Source organism: Solanum dulcamara, chromosome 8 (genome assembly GCF_947179165.1).
Source record: "Solanum dulcamara chromosome 8, daSolDulc1.2, whole genome shotgun sequence".
Lineage (NCBI taxonomy): Eukaryota > Viridiplantae > Streptophyta > Magnoliopsida > Solanales > Solanaceae > Solanum > Solanum dulcamara.
The window spans coordinates 71,517,953-71,543,556 of record NC_077244.1 but is presented as its reverse complement, the minus strand read 5'-3'; the positions used below and the strand labels follow the sequence as shown (position 1 = coordinate 71,543,556).

The 25,604-nt window shown below is 35.6% G+C and overlaps 2 protein-coding genes across 2 annotated transcripts; one reads left to right on the top strand and one right to left on the bottom strand.

Moving 5' to 3' along the window:
- Positions 1–1,720: 1,720 nt before the first annotated feature.
- Positions 1,721–13,290, bottom strand: LOC129900969 (ABC transporter A family member 2-like). Its single transcript, XM_055976072.1, has 16 exons — positions 12,764–13,290; positions 5,969–6,203; positions 5,679–5,875; positions 5,419–5,604; positions 5,226–5,321; positions 4,964–5,149; positions 4,569–4,728; positions 4,222–4,475; positions 3,716–3,833; positions 3,546–3,622; positions 3,372–3,461; positions 3,011–3,154; positions 2,626–2,928; positions 2,465–2,545; positions 2,193–2,369; positions 1,721–2,032 (listed from the first exon to the last, which is right to left on the bottom strand). Exons 1-16 carry the CDS (start codon positions 13,133–13,135, stop codon positions 1,877–1,879), a joined length of 2,832 nt encoding a protein of 943 aa, XP_055832047.1. The 5' UTR covers positions 13,136–13,290; the 3' UTR covers positions 1,721–1,876.
- A 2,389-nt stretch (positions 13,291–15,679) lies between these two features.
- LOC129899438 (ABC transporter A family member 7-like) lies at positions 15,680–25,585 on the top strand. The gene is made up of 18 exons (XM_055974405.1): positions 15,680–15,841; positions 15,954–16,236; positions 16,932–17,011; positions 17,202–17,310; positions 17,615–17,740; positions 17,820–17,947; positions 18,575–18,736; positions 19,116–19,278; positions 19,353–19,478; positions 19,586–19,669; positions 21,023–21,384; positions 22,599–22,799; positions 22,961–23,070; positions 23,187–23,271; positions 23,764–23,892; positions 23,982–24,087; positions 24,264–24,352; positions 25,145–25,585. Exons 1-18 carry the CDS (start codon positions 15,785–15,787, stop codon positions 25,439–25,441), a joined length of 2,697 nt encoding a protein of 898 aa, XP_055830380.1. The 5' UTR covers positions 15,680–15,784; the 3' UTR covers positions 25,442–25,585.
- The last annotated feature ends 19 nt before the right edge of the window (positions 25,586–25,604 follow it).

Below are 25,604 nucleotides of genomic sequence, written 5' to 3'. Positions count from 1 at the left end.
GGATCCTGGTTGGTTAAAAGCTATGGACACTGAATTTGAGGCATTAAATTCCAACAACACTTGGGAAATTGTGAGTCTACCTCCAAATAAGAAAGCTTTACCCTGTAAATGGGTTTACAAAGTAAAGCACAAAGCAGATGGGTCTATAGAGAGATTAAAGGCAAGATTGGTGGTAAGGGGAGACATCCAAAGAGAAGGCATCGACTTCAATGAAACGTATTCTCCTGTTGTCAAAATGACAACAATAAGATGCTTACTTGCAGTAGCAGTCAAGAGAGGTTGGAATATATCTCAACTAGATGTCAATAATGCCTTTTCGCATGATGAATTGCAAGAAGAGGTGTATATGAAATTTCCTCCAGGTATGAAATCTTCTAATCCTAACGTAGTTTGCAAACTAAACAAATCTTTGTATGGATTGAGACAAGCCTCAAGACAATGGTATGCAAAATTAGGGGCTGCTCTTAATTTCAAAGGCTATGTTTCATCTCTAAATGATTACTCTTTATTCTACAAGCATTTAGGTCACTCAGTTTCTTTAGTTGCAGTCTATGTCGACGATATAATTATTACTGGGAATGATTCTATAGAGTTGTCTAACCTCAAGCAATTTTTGGACACTGAATTTAAGATAAAAGACCTAGGAAGCTTACATTATTTCCTTGGATTGGAGGTGGTACGAGAAGACCATGGTCTGATAGTGAATCAGAGGAAATTCACTCTTGAACTTCTGTCTGAGTACAACTGTGATGACTTAGCTGAAGTACCTTCTCCACTTGATCCTTCGCAAAAACTCTCTGCTGATGAAGGGACACCACTCACAGATCCTTTTTCCTATCGAAGATTGATCGGAAAACTCAACTATTTATCACACTCGTCCAGATTTAGCCTTTGTGGTTCAGCATTTGTCACAGTATATGCAGTCCCCAAGGTTACCTCATTACGATGCTGCAATTCGTGTTCTTCGATATCTTCGAAAATCTCCAGGTCAAGGATTGTTCTTCAGTAACAATCCTTCTTTTTCCATTCTTGCTTTCTGCGATGCCGATTGGGCCTCATGTATGGATACAAGAAGATCTGTCAGCGGGTATTTTATAAGCATGGATGGCTCTCCGATTTCTTGGAAATCCAAGAAACAAATTTCAGTATCACTTTCATCTGCGGAAGCAGAATATAGATCAATGCGACGAGTTGTTGCTGAAGTCACATGGTTGAATCGTCTTCTTCGAGATCTATCAGCTCCGCCTAAGCTACCAATCCCAGTCCATTCTGATAGTCAATCGGCACTCCACATTGCTAGAAACCCTGTGTTTCATGAACGCACAAAGCACGTCGAACTTGACTGCCACTTTGTGCGCCAACAGTTCACTGCAGGTCTCATTTCTCTAAATTTCGTTCCATCTGCATCTCAAGTTGCAGATATCTTCACAAAGCCTTTATCAAGACCAGCTCACAATACCATTCTTCGCAAGTTGGGGGTTAATTCTCTCCCCTCCAACTTGAGGGGGATGTTGGAATAAAGAGAAGAGAAGACAAAGAGAAACAACTTGCTGAAAATTATGCAAACTAGTATGGATTTATTGTTAATATAACTAGTATGGGTCTTTATTGTTGTTTATCTTTTATGGGTTTTATTGTTATTTTAAGTAGTATGGGCTTTTATTGTTGTTTATCTTTTATATTTGTATATATAGACATGAAGATTGTAGAGAGTAGATCATCAAAGAAAAAATTCAAAAATCTGTCTTCATTTTATACTTTCTTTCAGTTTCCTGAGAAAAAAGAAAAGAAAAGCAGAAACAAATACTTTAAAAACTGGTCACTGTTCTCAATCTTACACTCTTGGCTTGGTAGTAACTAAACTAGAAGTTGATATTTAAGTATTAGGTGGAACTGGAGTTTCATCTGAATGGCCTGAAATGCAGAGATTGCCATGATCATCCTGCTCCCAATAAACCTCGACCATAAGGCCTCGAGGGTTCTCTTGGGAAATTGTGCCAGGGATCTCCACGTACTTTGATCCTATAGGTACCTATATTGCAAATGTAATGCAAATCAAATAGAGTTTGTTTTTCATCTTTCTTGTTTACTGGATAAGTGAAAACTTCTGATAGTGTAAAAAGAAATTTATATTGTCAGTGTATATGAGTTAAATCCGTAACATAAATATAATTCCAAAGTGGTGCACCTACTTGAAGAGTAGTTCCTGATGGTAAAATCAGTGTCTTGATAGTTTCCTCTGATGCAGCCACTTCTAGCTCTGCCTTCTTTGCAATGCTCAAGAACACTTCTTCAAGCGTTGTAAGACCGATTTGGATATTTAATATGCCAAACTCCGTTTTCCTTTTGTCTAGCTCTGCAAAGAAATTCTGATACAAATGTGCAAATAAAATCAGGACACACAGTATTGAGTGGTTGAAATACGTGTTACGTTTGTCTTGAGCAACCTTGTAGAGGTACTTACTTCGAGTAGCTTCTCCTTCTCATGAGGGATAATGAAAGTCAAAAAGGATTTATCTTCATCTTTTGGTGTGACATCTATATGCTGTAAACTAAATAATTCAGTCAAGAACACTTGTTTATTCATTGAATATAATCTTTAAAAGCTTCATTACTAAAAAGCACCTGTATGAAGAATTCTTTGACTGCCTCGCGATGCTTGCTGTGTATCGTATTTTCCATGCCATTTACATCATTAGAAACTTTACTGAAGCTAATTTTAGCGATAAATCCAGCTCCAAATCGAGACTTCAGCAAGGTTGACGTTCCAATGCAACGAAGTCTACCCCTTGCCATAATTCCAATGCGATCTGATAAAATATCAGCTTCCTCCATAGAATGTGTCGTCAGAACAATAGAACGCCCTTGCTTTGCAGCCTCAATTACACTCCAGATATGCCTCCGAGTTACAGGATCCATACCTGTTGTCTACAAGTTGCATGGAATTAGATCATGATTGACGAAACAACACATTGATTATACTAGATTAAAACTTCTAAAAATTGCATACTGGTTCATCTAAAAAGAGAAGTTTTGGATCTCCAATCAATGCTATTCCTAAACTGAGCCGACGTTTCATTCCACCACTGTAGTTTCCTGCTCTCACTTTGGCAACATCATCAAGTTTCACATCAGCCAACAATTTTCTAGCTTCCTGCCATTCAAGTAAATCACAAAGTTTTTACTGAGAAGTCATATGCAATAGCCAGTTCTTCAATCAAAGAGTTGATGAATAATTGTGGCAATCTTTTTAGGATGCAAACATATATGACTTATGAATATAGACCAGTGAAGTCACAACTATTTTGATAATTTAATCGCTTCGCATTCTTTTACCCTGAGAAGGAGTAAGTATGCCTTCAGATACTTACTGATCTTTTTGAAGTTCGGGATAAGCCTTTGATGGTGGCGAAAAGTTCAAGGTGCTCTTGTCCAGATAATGCATCCCAAAGTGTGTCAAACTGCAGTATGGCCACACAAAGTCAATGGAAGAAAAACCAAGCAAAGAAGGAGTGCAGAACTTGTTAGCAGACTCAAATTGCTACCTGTGAGCAGACTCCAATCAGCTTTCTTATGTTGGAGATACCAACCGAACTTCGAACAGAGTTTCCATAGATTAGTGCTGTCAGAAATCAACATATATAAGTTAAGCAATTCATGCTCAATCAAAAGAGAACATGGTCTAACTTGGAACTCTTAAAAGAGAAGCTATTACCATTTCCCCGCGTGACTGGAATTATACCAGTCAAGCAACTAATTACAGTTGTTTTTCCAGCTCCATTTGGCCCAAGAAGACAGAACAATTGATCCTTCTCAAGATTTAACCAGAGTCCCTGAATAAAAAGTACCCTTTCGTTGCAACACATATCATTAAATGCTATGATGAAAATCAAGAAATTTGCAAATGTTTATGCTGTCTTAATAATGTAGTCTACAGGGAAACAGTCTGCAGAAATGCTTGATGAGAACCATGTGGATGATGCCTTCACTTATTTCAAGTACAGATGCTAAATGATAAAACTCGAAGAATATGCATCTTATATCACGTTAAGGGTCAAGCCATCTTACTAGAAAGAGACGCACAAAAATCAACTATCAATCAACTAAGTCAACTGTGGAAGTCCAATATCTGATGATTTATTGCTAAGATAAAGAAATACTATTTTTCTCATTAGTTCAGCCAAATACTACAAACAAGAAAAGGAGCATAGGTATATTCACCTGGACAGCCTTATATGGTTTCTTAATCTTGCATCTACAGTAGCAACAGAGAAGGCAACAAGAATGACAACTAAAGTTTATTGACCGAGAATACATCTTATAAAGGTCTTGTAGTTGCACAGCAACATTAGGATCAGCATTGCCTTCCTTCGCTTGTTGTTTCACCCTATTTTCCTCATCAAGAACATCTTCATCATCTTGCGTAAAACTGTCATTCGGAGGTGCAGAACCAGAACCGCAACATGGGGCATTTTCTGAATTTCAAAAGAATATGAAGCCTGGTTACTGAAGGATGTCAATAGAAATACTGAGAAAACAAGACTAATAAGTCAAAATTTCTATAGTACCTTTAAACTTTTCTTCACCTCTTCCTGTCCAATATCCAGGTTTCAGAAAATAATAAAAGGGTTTCCTTACACCTGCTGAGTTCGGTAGGATATTGTCAAGGTAGATAGCCAAAATAAGCCACAGGAAGAACGTTGCGATGAGCCATCGATAGTAATGGAGCTAGCAAGACAAAATAGTTCAGGAAATGGTCAAACAACTTGATTATAGAAAGAAGAAAGAGGGTGATAAGTTTTAACATGCATACACGAGATAAATCAGAGAAACAATCTTTAAGGATCTCTTATCATCTTGGATACATGGAGAACTAGATTTCGGAAAAGACCAAAAAATGAAAGAAAGAAAATTATTTTCCTAAAAACTAAAAAGAGAAATTAAAATTAAAATTCTAACATACAATTGAATAGCATGGGTCATCATTGTCACATGGGGATAGCCTACTCCAGCTGATCCCGCCATGTTCTGCAGCAACTAATAACAGATTCAGACCTCCTGAAAAGGGATTCGGCGGAAAAAAGGACCAAAGTGTTCTTCTATATCTGGTTTTATGGCTTGTGTCACTATAGAGAGCCTCTGAAAATGCCTGCAAGAGAATAAAACAAATGCGTTACAAGAATCATTTACGAGTTTTGGAAGTTTAGCTCTGAGAATTGACTTGCCTGAGTTCCACAACCAATTACAAATATGGCAAAGCTAGCAGAGGTAGTCGAAGCGGACTTGCGGATGAAGTTTGATATTAAGAAGGCAAAACCAACCTAGCACATCAAGATGAAAAAGGCTTTCAGTTCTGACATACTGCAACGGTGGCTAAACTAGTCATAGATGGTATTTCGGCAATCCAATGGAACTCACCATGTTTAATTGGAAAAGAAAGAACAAAAGTAGAACAATCAAAAAGCTGTTTTTCAAGAAAAGCTGAAGCTGAAACATCATTCCAAAAAGAACTATGAGGAGTGATGAGAGCAATGTCATAATTCCCTCCCATATAAGCCACGAGCACCAATAAGCAGAATCAAAAAGTCCCATCACAGTCATTGCCTGTATAGTAAATTGGAAATCAGAAAAAGAGTTGAATATAAAATCCAAGAATCTCACAAATACGGGTTAATTACCTGGCGAAGTTTGAGCTCCTTCTCTAGAACCATTGTGCTTATCTGGAATACGAAACCAAACATAGAGATTGCATAGAAGAATATTGGACTGAAAATAGAACGAAAAGCAAAATCTTGAAATGAGTCTTCAGCTTCGGGGTCTTCTATTGCAGGATGCGCAAATTCCTTGAGACCAACATTCCAGCTGAACTTTGAATCTGTGAAGGCAGGATGCAATGTTTTATTTCGAGAAAAATGTTTCCGGAATTTATTAATGATCATTATAAAGGAAAACTGCTATCTTATAGTACCTCCAAGCAATGACCTCGCAATTTCTCTAGATGCAGCTAGTTGAAGGGGAAGTTGGAATTTGAATGTTGGATCTTCAGATACCCTTGGAACTTGAATATATGTAGAAGTATTTGTTACTACACCATAACTTATAACTGTGGCATTTCGTTCCACGAAATGCAAAGCTCCAGGGGTACGCATTGGATCACTGAGAAGCCAATTGTTCAAATCATCTTTTGTGCCAAATGACTTGACCTGAAGAATAAAAACATTAGTGGCTGCATACCCAATGAACAACTTGAAGATCAAAGAGCTACCAACTTGTATCTCATTCTTAAATTGATAAAGCAAAAGAACAATGATTTGGCTTCATTCTTTCCAAGACCGTGAATGCCCTATATCCTAAATCAAATTCTACACTGTCCATGTTTGTATTTAAATTGAAAATAGATTGTCTTGATGAACTGCAACGCCTGCCACAATATCTTTTATGATAGCAAAAAAAAAAAGAATCTTCACTGAGATGGAAATAACACTTACATTGTGCTCCACTACATAAGGAAGAAGGATTATAAAATAGGGTCGACATAGAGACTTTGTCGGTTAAAAGAGTGTAATGAGAAAACATTTGTTCACTTTCCTAGTTGCAATAAGTTTTCTTATTTTTAATTGATATTGGCTTGGTCTTTGGTCCGCCTTAATGAGATCGACGAAGACAGAATTATAGGTAGACAACAGTAAGTAAAAAAAAGAAAACAACACAATGGTAGAGTTTCTCCTTCGGTGATCTCTAGATCACGTGCATGATAATAACCTCTTTGCAGAAATACAGTTTGAAGGTTGACTACATATATGACCACTCTCCCCGTTCCTCCGTCCACTCGCACACACTAGCTGGAAGTACTTTGATAAGAAATGGACCTTGGGCCTAAACTCAACCCCAAAAGCTAGCTCATGAGGTAAACATTGTCTAAAAATACCCATCCCACAATTGAGGTGGGACAAACTTAAAACCCAGCCACTCCCAGCATACCCAAGCCTGCCAACGGGAGCATGGACAATAACTTTATGGCCACCAACATTCGGTCAAATAGGGATGGGCCTGACTCTAATACAATCATAAGAAATAGACCTTGAGCCTAACTCATTCCCAAAAACTAGCTTATGAGGTGAGGATTGTCCAAGACCATATACAGAGACTAAATTCCCATCTCACAACAATGTGATTATAAACTCAACAGAATTCATGTTTGGTGTAAATTGTTTTCTTTTATATCAAATTTGACTGTATATTAATTGATGAACGGATAAAGTGATCATTGGAATAAAAACAAGCAAATACATCCTTATCTAAGCCACAACTCTATTCCCGCTAGAAATCTATAAAGGCTTTATAGGAGGCGAGTGTTCTTGGAGAGAATATCCTAATGTTAAAAAGCCTGAGGAGAATATTAAACTTGAGATGTTAGAAACTGCAAAATCAACGGGTGCAGGACCTGCTACAATTGCTTCAATGCAAAATGTTGCGGAAGCCGAATATATAGAGTGATGAAATCACAACTACTATATCTAAAGACAGCTAATAAATAGTAAATGAGACAACAACAAAAAGAATACCAGAAATTTACGAGGTTGGGCAAAAGTTTATTTTCTTTTGCTTAATCCTCGGACACAACCAACGAATATTTATTTCACTCCAAAAAAATACAAGTGAAATACTACAAGAGAGAAAGAAGATCAAATGCCTTAGAAGATGAGAAGGCAAATGAGAGATGTGTTACAAATGAACCAAAAGCTACCTATTTATAGAAATGAAATCTTCCTCTTGATATCATCCATGACATCACTATGGATTAAAATGTCAAGGTTTATCTTGTGAAACCATTTAATGGTTTACCAATATTTCAACTACAAATTTCCTACCTTGACTTTTTATACCAAAGAAGAATTATCTTCCAACCAAAACATCATATTAGTTCAACTAGAATCTTGTCAATTTTAACAAATCTCCACCTTGGCAAGATTCTCCATTTTCAACTTTCTCTCAACAACTTTTGATTGTGTCTTCAACCTCAATCTTCAATGTTCAACAATGTTGATCAATTTCAAACAATGTTGAAACTTGATCGCAGTCACCACTTTTGTCAGCATATCGGCAGGGTTATCTGTAGTCCGAATTTTCTGCACTATGACTCCACCTTCTTCTATGATTTCTCGCACAAAATGATATCAGACGTCAATGTGCTTCGTCCTTGCATGATAAACTTGGTTCTTTGCTAAATAAATAGCACTTTGACTATCACAAAATATTGTGATACCTTCTTGTTCAATACCAAGCTCTCTAAGCAACCCTTGAAGCCAAATCGCCTCCTTTGCAACCTCTGTAATCACCATGTACTCTGCCTCAGTGGTAGACAAAGCAACTGTTGACTCCAAAGTAGACTTCCAACTAACTAGTGCGTTTGCAAAAGTGAAAACATAGCCAGAATGTGATCTTCTTTGTCTAAATCACCTGCATAATCTGAGTCACAATATCCAATAAGATATTAACTATCTTCCTGCTCGAAAACTAAACCAACATCTACAGTATTATGAGTATACCATAGAATCCATTTTACAGCTTGCCAATATTCTTTTCCAGAATTATGCATATACCAGCTTACAACTACCACAACATGTGAAATATCTGGTCTTGTACAAACCATTGCATACATCAAGCTACCAACAACATTTGCATATGGTACTCTTGACATATACTCTTGTTCAACTTCAGTTTTTGGCGACATAGCATCACTAGGATTAAAGTGAGGAGCAAGTGGAGTGCTAACCGACTTCGTTTTGTCATTCATACCAAATCGATTTAGTACCCTCTTCAAGTATTCCTTTTGAGATTAAAAGAGTTTCTTTGAATGTCTATCTCTTTTAATCTCCATGCCAAGAATTTTCTTTGCCTCACCTAAATCCTGCATCTCGAACTCTTTCTTAGTTGATTTTTCACCTTTCCAATTTCCTCTTCCTCTTGACTTTTAGGAGCTATCAACATATCATCAATATATAGGAGGTGATATATAAAGGATCCGTCTTCACGCTTGCACAAATACACACAATGATCGTATTTGCTTCTTCTGTACTTTTGCTGCAACATAAACTTGTCAAATCATTTGTACCATTGCCTAGATGATTGTTTTAATCCATGCAATGATTTTTCAAGTTTGCACACCATATTTTATTTTCCATCAACTTTGAATCCTTCTGGCTGAGTCATGTGATTTCCTCTTCAAAGTCTCCATGTAAAAACACAGTTTTTACATCAAAATGAACTAGTTCCAAATTCAACTGTGCTACCAAAGCCAACAAATCTCTAATGGAGGAGTGTTTCACGACTGGAGAAAATACCTCATTATAATCAATTCCCTCCTTTTGAGCATATCCTTTGGCCATTAATCTTGCTTTGTAGCAAACATCTTCTTGGTTAGGAAATCCTTCTTTCTTTGCATATACCCATTTGCACCCAATTGCTTTCTTGCCCTCTGAGAGATTGGCCAATTTCCATGTGTGATTCTTATGGAGGGACTACATTTCTTCATTCATGGCTATCCTCCACTTATCTTCTTCTGAACTTTGGACTGCGTCTTTATAAGTGGTAGGAATGTCATCAGTTGCAATTGAGTCTGCACAAGCCACCATATCTATGAGTCGAACATGTTTTCTTATTGTTCTTTTTGGCTTGTTAGTTGCTATTGATTCAAGTTGTGGTTAAGGTTCTTGAGATGGAATCTTCCCCTCAACTGGCTCTTCTTTCAGAGGAAAATCTTTTGTTGTTTCCTCGTTTTTTCTTCTTGTTGGGAAAATTATTTTTCTCTCAAACTCCACCTGCTTTGAAGCATCATTAATTTGTTTGACATATTCAATCATTACCTTATTTGTCAAGGCAGATTCATCAAAGGTAACATCTCTGCTGAAAATAATTTTTCTTGTTTTTGGACACGACACCATAAACGATATCCCTTGACTCCAAAAGTAATTCCCATAAATAGAGCTTTTTTTGATCTTGGGTCCAATTTTGACTCTTTTACATGATAATATGCAGTTGAGCCAAATACATATAAAGATCCATAATCTTCAGCAGGTTTTCCATACCATTTTTCCAATGGTGTCTTGCCACCAATAGCAGCAGATGGTAGACGATTAATGAGGTGGCATGCATATGTTATTGCCTCAGCCCAAAATTCTTTGCACAAGCCAGTATTGGACAACATACACCGAACTTTCTCCAGTAAAGTCCGATTGATGCGTTCTGCGACTCCATTCTGTTGTGGTGTGTTTCTGAAAGTGAAATGTCTGACGATGCCATTATCTATACAAACCTTCTGGAAAAGATCATTTTTGTATTCTCCATCATTGTCTGTACGAAGACACTTGATCTTTCTGCCACTTTGAGTCTCTATCATCGTCTTCCATTTGAGAAAAATTCCCAATACTTCATTTTTTGTTTTCATTGTATACACCCACAGACTTCAGGAAAAGTCATCAACAAAGGTTACAAAATAGTGTTTCCCACCAAATGAAGGTGTTTTGGAAGCACCCAAACATCAGAGTGACCATAATCCCAAAATACCTTTAGTATTATAGATAGTTGTTCCAAATTTAACCCTTATCTGTTATCCCTTGATACAATGCTCACAAAACTCCAAGTTGCAAGCTTTTACTCCTTTCAACTATCCTTGATCTGATAACGTTTTCAAGGATTTTCCTCCAGCATGTCCTAAGCGCATATGCCATAGCCTGGTCATTTTTGTCTCCTTAGCGTCACTGGATGTTGTTGCCACTGTTCCAATAATTGTACTATCTTGATGGTGGTACATATTATTGTTTCTTCGAATCGCCTTCATTACCACTAGTGCACCGGAGCATATTCTCATCATCCCATTATCTACAACGATTTTGAACCCCTTTGACTCTAGGGCTCCTACAGAAATGGGATTTTTCTTCAAATATGGTATGTATTGAACATCTATTAATGTTCTGCTCAATCCATTATGATTTCTTAATCGGATTGAACCAACACCATATGCGGTAAGAGGATTATTGTTTGCGGTGTGAATAACTCCACATTCTCCTTCTTGTAAATCAACAAACCAATCTCGATTGGGACACATATGATAGCTATAAGCTGAGTCCATCAACTATACATCAAATGATTTGGATGGCTCTGTTTTAACAAGCGAGACTTCATAGTCATCACAATCAGCTACATTTGAATCCATGACAGCCTTCCCATTGTTTGGTTTGGCCTTGCTTTTCAACTTTGGATAGTCTTTCTTCCAGTGCCCCTTTTCTCGGCAAAAGGCACATTCATCTTTGCTGTTTCTGGATCTTGACTTGGATCTTCCTTTCATCTTCCTTTCATCGTTCTCGTCTGATTCTGAGAACGATTTCTCACGAACAGTGCTTTTGCATCTCCACCTTTTTGTTTTTCTCTTCCTATGTTCATAACTATATAAGGTAGAACAAACTTCTTTGAGAGATACTTCATCATTCCCATGAGGTAGAGTAGTTTGAAGGTGCTCAAACTCGTCGGCAAGTGAACTTAACAACATTAAGGCAATATCTCCATCAGTAAAAGTTACATCCATATTCTGAAAATCTGTCGCCAACTTATTAAAGATGGTGATATCATCTATCATTGTGCTACCGGGGATATATGTGAAGCGTAACAGTCTCTTTTTCATGTAAAGTTTATTTTGACTGTTTTTCTTCAAAAATTTCTCCTCCAGTGCATTCCATAATTTACTTGCAGAATTTTCCTTTGTGCATGGATAGTTTTGTTCTCTTGCAAGGTAAGATCGAATGGTACCGCAAGCAACACGATTGATAATCTTCCAATCTTCTTCTCCTACACTGTCTAGCTTCTTTTCTTCTATGACAATGTCTAGTCCTTGTTCAAAAAGGACATCAAGGACCTCACCCTGCCACATTCCAAAATGTCCTGACCCATCAAAAATTTCAATTGCAAACTTCGCATTTGACACAATTCTTGTCATAAGTGAAATGCCAACGATGACGTATTATTGACATTCGATGTGGACTTATCATTTTTCTTATCTCCCATTTTTGATGCAAATATTATTTATTAGCTAACAGTTGCAAAAGGCCAAAATAAATCTTTCTTGATGTGGAAGTTCAAACTGTGCTGCAACCACATAGCATACTCAGATAAAAACTTGGCTCTAATACTAATTGTTGCGAAGGCCGAATATATAGAGAGTGATGAAATCACAACTACTATATCTAAAGACAGCTAATAAATAGTAAATGAGATAATAATAAAAAGAACACCAGAAATTTACGAGGTTGGGCAAAAGTTTATTTTCTTCTGCTTAATCCTCGGACACAACCAACCAATATTTATTTCAATCCAAAAGAATACAAGTAAAATACTACAAGAGAGAAAGAAGATCAAATGCCTTAGAAGATGAGAAGACAAATGAGAGGTGTGTTACAAATAAACCAACAGCTACCTATTTATAGGAATGAAATCTTACTCGGCAAGGTTTATCTTGTGATTGTGAAACCATTTAATGGTTTATTAATATTTCAACTACAAATTCGGCAAGGTTTATCTTGTGAAACTATTTAATGGTTTATCAATATTTCAACTACAAATTTCCTACCTTCGACTTTTTATACCAAAGAAGAATTATTTTCCTACCAAATCTTCACATTAATTCAACTAGAATCCTGTCAATTTTAACACAAAAAAGTAGAATGGTAAACGGAAAACCTCGACACAAAGAGTAAATTAAAAATTATACCTTGGTAGAAGGAATAGGTCGACCTGGATTATTAGCTAAAATTCCAAAAACAATAGATTCAATTCTTTTGTTGCCACTGCCACTCCACACAAAGTCATAACACGGATGTTTAATAAAGAACTTGTGCTCACACGGCGGTATCGTAGGATTCGTAAGAGGCTGAGGATCATTGACTGCACGGATGGCGGAAGGATGTCTAGAGCGAAAATTCATACCTTTTTGGATTCCAAATAAGAGACCTAAAAAGAGCAACGAAGAGAATAACTGAAGAAATGTTGATCTTTTGCTTCTAATTGACAGCAAAAAATTCTTCTTCAGTAAAGCAATTGTTTGTTGCCAAAACAGAGAAAATCCTCTTTGCTGCAACTCCATTGCCAGATCACTCTGTTTTTACACTAAGGAATTCGAGAACTAAGAGTATTTTTTAGGGTTAAAAAATGTAAAAGTTGATGGTGTATTGGTGAAGCTAATAATGAAGGCAAATGGCGATTGTTTTGTTCATATTCTTTTACGGGGAAGCCAAAGTCCCTTTTGCATAACCGTTTTAAATACTTCCGCCATTTTCACATACGGAAAGACTATTCTGCCCTTTAATCTATAATAGTTTGCCCTCTCTGAATCCACTAGAATACCACGTTTCCAGAACAAATTACGCCTAATTTAATTTTATGTATAAGGAGATATATGTATCTGGACGTATTTGAATGTATCTGGATGCATAAAAATATTATAAGACATGTAATATTGCAAACTAGAGTGTATCTAAGTAATTAGTTTTAAAACTAGTGAGATTTATGTAAAGATTCCCAATAATTTACTCATATCCGTATTTATTTGTCCATATTTAATTTGACATATCATTTATGAATAATTAATAAAATAATAAATTTACTATATTTGTCACTCTTTAATTATAGTAAGTTTAATATTTTGAAAAATGATTATAATAGTTACTAATAAAAAAAAATAGGAACTAAGTGATAAATTATTTATTAACTTTCTAAAAATAGACAAGTAAAAGGGAATATTTATTTTTAATGCAGTGAACAAGTAAAAATAAACGGAGTAAGTAACTTGGAGATTTTCGATTTATAGTCTCACAAATATCTAAAATTTGTATTCGACCACAAATTTTAAAAGAAAATAATCATTTTTGTATGCCAAATTAAATGGTACAACATAAATTGAAATGAAAAGTACTTTAATATTTTTTTTGATTTTTTATTCGATATTTGATATCTATATTAAAGTTGGATTAATCAGAATTTATACTGTATTGAATCCATTAAGAGAAGCGCTTCCTTCCAAAAAAAAAAAAATCTGTATTGAAAACTTAAAATTAAAACCTTTAATTAAGAGAGAATCAACCCCATACGCTACCTCATTCTTTAGCCGCGGAGAGAGTACTCAATAACAATTCAATACATTTGCTATTCAAGGTTATTGTAAACTTGTCACTAGTGAAGAAAAAAAGAAGAGACAGGAAGAAATTCCAAAGAGAAAAGGACATAAGCAAAACGATGAGTTGACGTACGGTTGACTTGGAAAACCATTGAGGACGTCAAGAAACAGATTGCATTTATTTGTAATGAATTTGCATTTTCCCTTTGCTTTGATCAACTTAATTTGAAAAGTATTTTATTGAAAATAATTTAAGAGAGTAATAATTTTTGGATAATATTTTTAATTTTTCATGAAAATATATTTCATATATAAAGAAGCAAACTTATGAAGAAGTCAAGAAAAAACAATATAATTTTCTAACGAAGAAATAAAATTTGGCCGAACAACTGTTACTTCGATAGAAGAAAATTGTAACTGATGGTCAGCATTTGTTAGTTTCCACGAAATAGTGTTTATTTGTGATATTGAGTGTGACCCATTGTTCTAAAAAAAATTCCACAGGGAATTGACTCTTCAACCTAACTTAATTTGGACTGGAACTTTAAGAAACATTAATGGCATCGCTGAATTATGCGTACATTTAGTGGATGAAAAACAAAATGTACATTTCACTGTCCGTTGTTTTAATTACAGAAAATTCACAACTAAAACGAAAAAAAGATTTTCTCCAAAAAAAAATAAAAGAAATTGCCCTCTTTATGGGAAACTGCAAGAAGAAGAATTGCTCTCTTTATGGGAATTTAAAAGGACAATATCAGAAAATTGCTCTCTTTGTGGGAATTTAATAGGCCAATATCAGAGAATTATTCTTCCTTAATTAATTATCTCTCCTTTTCCAACAAAAGCTCGTAGATTGGAATTGACCAAATAGGAGAATGGAATTCAAATTGAATGTTAGGTGACTTTTTTTTTCTTCATATATCAGAATTACTATTAGACGTGCTGGTAGGTCATGAATATTATTACTTATTTTTTAAAATATCCTAATATGGTTCAAGATAAAAAAAATTTAAATCAACATGAATATCGACATAAACACCTAAACTGTACAACTCAAAGTTGGAAAATTGCTGGAATCATCACTGATGAATGCTGACAATTATTAGGTAGAGAATAACACGAAAACTTAGTTAACTATGAAATTTTAATTGTCTTATATATTTATCTCCAACTTTAATAAGACAGAAAAATATGAGACAAGAATCATGATAAGGGTAGTTTAGACTTTCAAATAAAGATAGTTTTGATTAAAAGAAATAAATTAAAATATCCTAAGTGAAAGTCCAAAAATTCAAAAACTAATATGAGTCACTTTTTAAAAATTTGAAAATATTTAAAGATTAGATTTAAATTTCACAGTCAAACATACTTTTAAAGGTTTATATCCAAAAATATGTGATAATGCCAGCTAAGAATCATGACGGGGGCATTTTAGACTTTCAAACAAGAGTATTTTTGGTATTAGGAAAACTTGTTAAAGAACCTTACAAATGGCTTCAGTTCATAGTCATCGGTAAAGTCGAAACTCAAAAATGTACTTAGTTGCACCTATGTACAATTGTTTTTCTTGTTTTTAAGGACCGACTGAAAAAAAAAAACGTAAACGTTGTTTCATCAATGGCTCATTTTTGGAACCAAGTTAATGCTTTGTTCCGCAAAAATCTAGTATATCATGTGAGTTCAACAATTCTGAATATCATCAATTTAATTATGTATCTGTTTTCAATCTTTTTTTTGTTGTTGTTTTTTTCATTAGTTTGATTTTGAAGTTTTGGAAATTTTGCAGAAGCGGCATTTGATGTCACACTTGAAGGTGATTTTGTTCCCAGCAATTCTGTTTATACTGCTAGGGGCTTTGCAAAGTTACAGCAACAAGATTAAAAGAGACAAACTGGGCCCTTCCTTTAAAGTTGAATTTCCTCCGTTATTGCAAATCCCTTCTCCACAATTTCGTGCGGTGATGACTGATTCAATGCCCTTTTCTGGACTGCCTGATGCATCTTGCAGAAGAAATGGTTCATGTCCTGCAACTGTACTTATCACAGGGAACAACAGAACCATTGGAGAAAGTACAAGTTTTTTTTATATGTTTTTTTAATACATGACATTGCTACTTTTAGTACATTAAGCTAGTGTTTGATGGTAGATTTTGAAAATTTATCTTCAAATATCAGTTTGGCTGTCAAATTTAATTAGATCGTCAAATATGAGTTTGGCCATGGAATTTAATCAATCTGGTCTTCATATATTTTCAAGTTCTCAAAACTTTCACTCCAAATATTCGAGCAGACCAGTTTTTGTTTTTTTGGGGATTTCGACTCAAAAAAGTTCAGTTTTTATCCCCCAGTAGATACATGTTCAAACACAACTTCAAATCCCAAAAATCACAACTTTAGAAACTCAAATTTTCAAGTTTCAACTTTAAAATCTATGGTCAAACGGGAGCTAAAGGAAGATATTTAGGGTTACCTAATATTGGTGCTGGTGGGAGTTAGTAGGTGCCCTGCGGAATGAGTCTCGGTGTGCACAAGCTGGTCTGGACATTACATTTATTTAAAAAAATTAGGAAGATAGGACTGGGACTTCTCTTTTTCTAAATTTAATTGGGTTACCTAATATTGGTGCTGGTGGGAGTTAGTAGGTGCCCTGCGGAATGAGTCTCGGTGTGCACAAGCTGGTCTGGACATTACATTTATTTTAAAAAAAATAGGAAGATAGGACTGGGACTTCTCTTTTTCTAAATTTAATTGGTGAATTTTGGTAGGTGTGGCTGGGAAGATGTTCATAGATTCTCCAGAACCAAATTCAAAAACTGATTTCCGAACTATTGCCGATGGCATTTTCGTGAGTTCCTTTCATTTTTGATTCTGATTATTGCCTCATTTTCTTTCTTGTTTTTTTGTTTCTTATCCTTGTATCTTGGTCTTGGTTGTGAGATCAGGACATCAGGTTGTAGCAATTTTGAAGTCTTTATTTCTGCTTATTCTGTTTTCTTATTACCACTGTGTATTATGTGATTTTGGAAATATTCCAGGGGACAGACCAAAGCGATTATACGACAGATATCAGCGAACTCTTTCATGTTCGACCTCAATGTTCTGCAGCAATACCTTCAAGCTTCAGAAACTCGATAGCAACAACTGGTAATGTCCTTCAATACTATCTATTGGTGCTAATGTCTTTAGAGCATAGCTGGATCTATCCGGTGTCCACCGATTTCTCTGGTTAATTTTTTATATTTTGCAATGCCATCAAATTTGTGCGTTCAAAAATAATTTAAATGTGAAGCCAGTGAAGTTCAATCCTTTAACTTTTAGTTGAGTTTTATTTGCTCATTCCCTGTCCATCAGGCTTTCGTTTTGCTTGTGTATAATGTATCCTTTCTCCTTGTGAGACTGTTTAAACACCAGAAGTATGTAACGTGCACTAATTTTACTTCTATGCCAGCTTTTGACGTAATATGCGTGGAAGGTTTAAATTTGTGGCGCAACAGCTCTGCTGAGATTAATGATGAGCTATTCAAAGGATTCAGAGAAGGAAACACAGAGGGGAAACTAAACGAAGTTTTGGCAGGTTATTCTCTTAGACGTATGGACTTTATAGTTTCATATCTTTACATTCCTCCTATTGATACTTTTCTCGTCTCCCACAGCTTATGATTTCTTGGATACAAATGGAGAGAATTTCAATGTCAACATTCAATTTAATTCTTCTTCTAAGTACATTCATCTACGTGATGATGAGCCTCAATTATTGAGAATACAGCGTGCTGAGAACATGGTATATCCTTGTATCCTTTTTTATGCAGAGAGTATAAGATTTACCAATAAAGGAAAAGGCTCTACATAGCTTAGATGTCTTAATTTCTTTTCAGTCCATTGTTAGATTGTACTTAGAAGGTGTAGCTTGCTGCTTATAACTGAATCTGTATTCTTCATCTTCAGTATCAAAATTGTGTTTCTCCTTACGGCAAGCTTTTGGGAAAAAAAGAAGCCTTGTCCTCACTATAGTGTGAGAACATATATTAAATGGAAGTAGTATTGTAAAATTGAATCAACAAGCCATATTAGGGATCGTGAGAAATTCTGTGGATAAAAGAGAAAAAATATGTACCCAAATGCTTGAAATTTATAAGTAATAATTGTTAGAATGACTCTGTAGTGAATAAATTAAAGATGGAGCACACAACCTAGTTGCTTAGTGAATATGTGCTGGCAAATAATAACTTGATCTAAGTTCTAATGCTTGGTGCCAGAATTTAAAGGCCTTCTGCTTGATGAAATGTATTGCACCTTCTAATGTTTAAAAATCTCGTAATATAAAATAAGTTATTTCCTTAAGTCTACTATAATCTTTGAATGCTGTTCACAGCATATAAAATAATGAGATTTTATGCTTTTTATGTAGGTAACGAATGCCTATCTCCAATTTTTACGTGGTTCCTCTACAAAGATGGTTCTAGATTTTGTTGCTGAGATGCCAATTCCTGGAGGCTTCTATAGGATACGCGACATATCTACCTTTCTCAATATTATCTTCTTTACATGGGTCATTCTACAAGTATTTCCGGTAAATATTTGTTTAGTTTGTGAAAAGTTGCATGGTTGTGGCATAGATGCTTTTCTGGTGGATATTTTTTTTTGAATCATTTATTAGAAGTTTCTGGTGTCTTGATCATTTACTTTCTTTCCAGTTGAAGTCATTTTAGTGGTCCATATCTTTAGTTTATGAGCTTCAGTTGTCGTAAAAAATTGAGTTTGTCTACTCATGCTATTATTCTTTTCATTTGTGGCATTAGATTTCTGATCCAGCATTTGAAATCCTCTTTTGGTGTTTAAGAGAAAGATATTAGTTACTTTCTTTGTAAGAGTTAAAGACATATGTGACTACAGAGCTGCTAAAATCTTTTTTTCCATCTTGATATAAGACAAAAGTGATTTTAATGTAGGTTATATTATCATCTCTGGTTTATGAGAAGCAACGGAAGTTAAGGATCATGATGAAGATGCATGGCCTTGGGGATGTTCCTTATTGGATGATTACTTATGCGTATTTTCTTCTCATTTCTTTAATCTACATGTGCTGTTACTTTGGATTTGGTGTATTGACAGGTAATGCAGTGTACAGTTCAGCTGCTTCTTTCACATTTATACGAGCTGGTTCAATATTTTTTCTTCTTTTACAGGGTTAACAATTTTCAAGCTGAATTCATATGGTGTCCAGTGCATCTTTTACTTTGTCTTCACAAACTTGCAAATATCTATGGCCTTTCTATTAGCTGCAGTATTTTCAAATCTTAAAACTGCCGCAGGTTAGTGCCAGTGCGGAACTCTATAGAAGTCATTTACAGTACATGAGTAATTAACTCAAAATGGAACTGATATTCATGAATAATAACTGTAACACTGGATATTGCAGTTGTTGCCTATACAATTGTCTTTGGGACGGGTATCCTGGGTTTTCTCCTGTTTCAGCCCCTAGTTGATGATGCATCATTTCCTCGTAAGTAGATTATCCTACCTTGAACTGTGGTAAACAATTGTTATGTGATAAATGTGGGCACTAATCTTTGCCAATCCACTAATCTTTACAAGACTCTTTAGTTATCAAGAAGTGATCTTACACTTTTTCTCTTTGAAAAGGTAAGGATTGTATTAATAGAAACAACATGACTAGTGCTGAGAATACTGTACATGTGAGCAAAAGCGTAATCTTTTTTTTTACCAAATGTATGGCCCTCTAGTCTTTACGATCTTTAAGGGATTCTATGAATTCTAAGAGTGTTTCTACCTCGTTTACACCAAGAATGAAACAACACAAGGCAATCAAATTTGATTCTTTCTATTGATTTGTACTTCTGTTCAAAGCATCTAGAATTCATTTCTCTCTAAACGACCCTCCAGACACTCCACTTATTTGAACTGTTATCCTTTATATAACATGCTAAAGACTGCTTAATACCTTTTGGGTTAGGTGCGAAGCTGGGCCAGGGGAAATTAGCATCGGAAACTTAATCTTAATCCTCTGACTTAAATTAGAGAGATAAAAAATATTTTCTGTATCTTAATCATTGTTTCAGTCCATATGAACAAATGTACTATCTATTTGGAGGTGGAAACTCTAGATGTAGCCCTTGACATTATTTTGCCTTCTCTACCGAGTAATTTTAGAGGATGAAAATAGAAAAATACTGAGATCAGCTCAAGGTGAAGGAAACGGGGCATGTCCACACGTTGAAGGCCTAAAATTGGCTCTGCAAATTAGGCATGCAACCAGTTTGCTTCTCTTTGAGATCATTTGGATCTTTGTACCTATGATTAATGAAGCACAGCTATCCTTTCATATTTTGACATCCTATCTTAAATAGATTATGTTTGCAGCGGTAAAAATCCCAGAAATTTGAGAATTATGTATTACTTGATGTTCCATATTCACTTCCAAAGACACTTCTTACAAATACTTCGGAAAAGAATGGGGTAATTATGATCCGTCATACCTGTCACCATTATTTATTTGGGACAACCAATGTGGTATAATTCCGCAACTAATTTGATGGTTTGGACAATTCTGGCTGTTTTTCTGTTCTGATTGTGTTTCAGTAGCATTAGATATTCCTGGTGGATCACTTCAAGCAATTTTCTTTTCAGGATAATTATTTTTTCATTGATTGATTATATTTGGTATGTTGATCACATGAGTTGAGCTTAAATGAGGAGACCTAGTCAATGAGGATTTGTATAGCCAACCCTTACTTGTTTAAGATTGAGACGTAATTGTTTTTGTAATCACTCTATTTGGATTCTACTTTTATCTCTCGTGTTCACCGAGTTTAACATGTCTTTTTTTTGGGAATAGGTGGTTGGCTAATTTTCATGGAACTATACCCTGGCTTTTCTCTATATCGTGGGTTATATGAGCTGTCCCAGTATGCCCGAGGGGGATATATGGCAGGGACTTCAGGGATGTTCTGGGAGTATCTTAGTAACAGCAATAATGGCATGAGAGAAGTTCTGATTATCATGTCAATTGAATGGGTGGTATTTCTTCTTGTTTCCTATTACTTGGATCAAGTTATATCATCTGGAAGTGGAAACCGTCGTAGTCTTTTGTTCTTCTTGCCAAATTCTCAAAGGAAGCATTTAACATCAATGGAGAAAGCTACTTTTCAGAGTGCAGAATCAAGTGTTCAAATTGAAAATGATGATATTTCCGAAGAGGTAATTAATCTTGCTAACTTATGATTTTCATGAAGGATTTGAAGCGCTTCATGCACTCATGGACCATAAATGCTAGCGGAATATATTGAACTTAGATGTTCAGTTATGGACATGCAATAGAGTGTTAAGTTTGCAACATAAGTTGAGGGAATAGGTTGGTTGTCTCCTTATATGATCTTGGACAATCCTCACCCTCATGAGCTAGTTTTTTTGCTGAGTTAGGCCCAAAGTCTATTTTCTTTGCGTGGTTTCGAAATTAAATGTATCCTTACTCTTGGTTTAACCAATGTTAAGCCTTCGCATTATGTTTTTTCATGCTCTTGTTGTTTGACCCTAGGGAGGAGTGGTAGAGTCCGACTTAGATGATAGAATGTATTGTTAAATCCTTATGGTCCTTGACAATCTTTATCTTATCAGCTAAATTATACAATTGAGTTAGGCCCAATGTTAATTTCTTTAACATGGTATCAAAGGTAGTCAGGTAGACTCATCTCATTTCTTGGTTTATCCAATCTTAGGTCCCACATTATATTGTTTGCGCTCCAAATGCCCATCCTTGGGTGTGTGGAGGGTGTTAAGTGTTCCACATTGGTTGAAGGAAGGAGATGTAATCTCCTTTTATGGTTTCGACTGATTCTCACCTTATGAGCTAGTTTTATGGGTTGAGTTAGACCTAAGGTCTATTTTCGTAACAAGGTTTAATCCAGATTTCCGGTCCTTGGAAGAGTGGAGTGCATCAGGCAGAGTGGGGAAGAAGGTCCTACCTTGGTTGAGGGAATGAGTTTTTATCTCCTCATATTTGGGCAATCCTCACCTCATGAGCTAACTTTTGGGGTTGAGTTAGACCCAAAGTTTAGCTTCTTTCATGGTATCATAGCCAAACCCATCCTTATTCTTTGTTTATCCAATATTGCACCCCATATTATATTATCCACGCTCCAAATATCTAGGCCTTGGCGTGCATTGGTGTTAATTTATCTCATGTTGGTTAAGGGAATCAGTTGTTGTCTCCATACATGGTCTTGGATAAATCTTATTTCACGAGCTACCTTTTGGGGTTTAAGTGGACTTCTCAAAATTCTCATTAAGTATATTCTAGTTTCTATTATGGTTATTTGGATACTTTCTGTGTTCTAATCACAGTCACTTGAATCGTCCTGCAGTATGCCTACAGTAGAGAAATCTCATTGTAGTCTTTTGACTTTCTTTTACAGAGAGAGAAGGTTGAACAGTTGCTAGAAAAGCCACATTCGAATTATTCTGCCATTTGCTACAACCTCAAAAAGATGTATCCAGGAAAGGATGGGAACCCAGATAAATTTGCAGTTAAAGGAGTAACTCTCGCCTTCCCACGCGGGGAATGCTTTGCCATGCTTGGTCCAAATGGTGCAGGCAAAACTACTTTTATTAGCATGGTTAGTGAAAGTTATCTAAAGTAACTGGGAATAAATTTTAGTTACCACATAGACCATGTTTTCTTGGGGTAAATAAAGACCTGCTTGAATTATGTACATTGCACTTCTTCCCTAGCATTTTCGAAGTGTTGGAACTTATTAAGCTGTGGTACTAATGACAGATGACTGGACTCTTGGAGCCAAGCTCTGGGAGTGCGTATGTTGAGGGTCTAAATCTGCGGACTCAAATGAACGAAATATATGGTAGCATGGGTGTGTGTCCACAACATGAGTAAGTTTATTTGTTTTCATCATGTCCATGAACACTTGCGGCATCATATTTGTTCTTGTTTCGCATTTCAAAGTGTTGACGTATTAAACTTTCTCTGTTTCTCCAATCCTTGTTAGCTTGCTCTGGGATACCCTAACAGGAAGGGAACACTTACTCTTTTATGGAAGGCTGAAAAATCTCAAGGGTGCTGCTTTAAGTGAAGTACGTAAATATAACCATCAACTGCATTTCAACATCTGCTTAAATGAAACCAAAACTAAAGTGTGGTTAGGATGGTTTTCTTATATATATTTTATTTTCTTAGAGATATTATACTTGAAAGAAGATTAGCCTAGTCTCTTGCTGTTGCATATGCATGTGTAAATAGACAAAAAGTTTCATAGTGAATAAAATGTTCCTAACTGGTCAATGTTGCTGTGGAAGAATTTGTACATCTGATCATTAGCAGAATCCAAAAAATTGGAAATGAGTCACCTTTGTATCCTTACAATGTCGCATTACGTGAAGAATTTAGTCATTGTGGCCTTTAATTTCCTTTGGGATTCTATTAACTACAAGTATCTTTTACAAGCTCAGGAGCAAATCGCTAAGATGGAGATACACTTCAAATTTTTATTCTGAGAGCCCTTTATCATGACGGAGATTTGTTTAATGCATTTATTTCCTATTTTTGATTCTATCCTATTGAGACAGGCAGTGGAGAGCTCTCTTAAAAGTTTTAATCTTTTCCAAGGAGGAGTTGCTGACAGATTAGCAAAAAAATATAGTGGAGGTATGAGGAGAAGACTCAGTGTAGCCATTTCATTGATTGGGGACCCAAAAGTATGTACTCCTCTTATATTATGACTTGAAATTGTGCTGAAGTTTTGGGTTCCAATTGGCTAATACTAACAGAATTCAAAATTTTCAAGGTTGTCTATATGGATGAGCCCAGCACTGGACTTGATCCTGCTTCGCGAAAAATGTTGTGGGATGTCGTGAAGCATGCAAAGCAAGATAGAGCAATCATTCTCACCAGTAATCTGCTCTACACTTAGTTTTTATATAATACAAGCATTTCTGTTTTGGGTTGTTATTTTGTAGTTATGAAGTTTTTCCTGTAATTGCCATGCGATCTCAAACTTAGGCTCAATGTTTGCTTCTTCTCTCATTCGGGGTAACATCAGTAATGTCATTCTTTTTCTTCCTCTCAGCACACTCGATGGATGAGGCAGAATATCTTTGTGATAGGATAGGTATCTTTGTGGACGGAAACTTCCAGTGCTTGGGAACCTCAGATGAGGTAACTTCTATGACCTTACCAACTAGTGTACAACTAAAATTTCGGAACATGACTATAACATTGAGGCCTGCATCTGTTTCTGTGAATTGCTGAGAAAGTTAATATTCTAGATTTGATTTCCTACTCAATTAGCTAGGATAACATTGCGAAGGAATGACCGTGCTTAGAGTTGGGAGAGTGGTGATGGGAGCTTGGATTTTTAAATTCTTGTTTATTGGTGAACCATTAATCCATTATCTAAACCAGTATATGATTACTAAATTAATCTCATCAAAGATTATCTTGTGTGATCAAATTCTGTTGATTCTCGTCCTCGTGTGATGCCCACTACATTGGTCCGTAAGAATATCATAATATGGGAAACTTCTATAGGACTCCATAATTCTCTGTTGAGGAAAAAGAAAGGCTCTGATACAAGTTAAGGATCAATGAACTTGTGTAAAACATGGATTCTGGAAATAATTCCGAAGTGATTATTTAAGTATAAAATATATGAGATAAGTGTACTTCTGGTAAGTTCATGAAATTCAAAGCTGTAATGTGTCACTTTAGTGTACATCGACGTATAGATACGTGTGTTTATACATATGTATTGCGGTATAGGTTGCCCATGCTGGAAATTCCTTTTTTTAAATTCTTTTTTGCATATTGTATCTGGAAAGTGGAACAAATTTGATTATGTTTTATGACAATTTGTTTATTTTTTATCGGATGTAACCTAACGGACTATTTATGACTATTCAGACCTCATTCAGAAATATGTATTTGAATTATGTTAACTTTGAATGACAGTTAAAAGCTAGGTATGGGGGGTCCTACATGTTCACCATGACTACATCACCAGAAAATGGGAGTGAAATTGAAAACTTAGTGAAACGTCTATCCCCAAATGCGAAGAAAACATACCATTTATATGGAACTCAGAAATTTGAGCTTCCAAAAGATGAGGTGAAACTTTCAGATGTGTTCCTAACGGTTAGAAAAGCGAAGGAGAGATTTTCAGTTCAGTCTTGGGGTTTGGCTGACACAACGCTGGAGGACGTCTTCATCAAGGTGGCAACTGAGCACAGTGAATCACTTATTTACTAATATTCTAGTGTATGTTGTTAGACAGTAGCTAGGATTCATCTGGTTGTTGAATCCTTCATTTTCTTGTGAATTAAAGTTCTTCATTTTATAGACAAGAATGATTGTTGATTTATTGCTCATATGTAGGTCAATTGACCTGTTCAATTATCTCTCTTTTGGTATA

Coding starts and splice junctions, on each gene's coding strand:
- LOC129900969 (XM_055976072.1), bottom strand. CDS start 13,135: ATGGAGTTGCAGCAAAGAGGATTTTCTCTGTTTTGGCAACAAACAATT. Junction 4,729..4,963: donor ATGACCCATGCTATTCAATT/GTATGTTAGAAT, acceptor TTGTCTTGCTAG/CTCCATTACTATCGATGGCT. Junction 3,462..3,545: donor TGATTGGAGTCTGCTCACAG/GTAGCAATTTGA, acceptor GCCATACTGCAG/TTTGACACACTTTGGGATGC.
- LOC129899438 (XM_055974405.1), top strand. CDS start 15,785: ATGGCTCATTTTTGGAACCAAGTTAATGCTTTGTTCCGCAAAAATCTA. Junction 15,842..15,953: donor GCAAAAATCTAGTATATCAT/GTGAGTTCAACA, acceptor GAAATTTTGCAG/AAGCGGCATTTGATGTCACA. Junction 19,279..19,352: donor TGGATTTGGTGTATTGACAG/GTAATGCAGTGT, acceptor CTTCTTTTACAG/GGTTAACAATTTTCAAGCTG.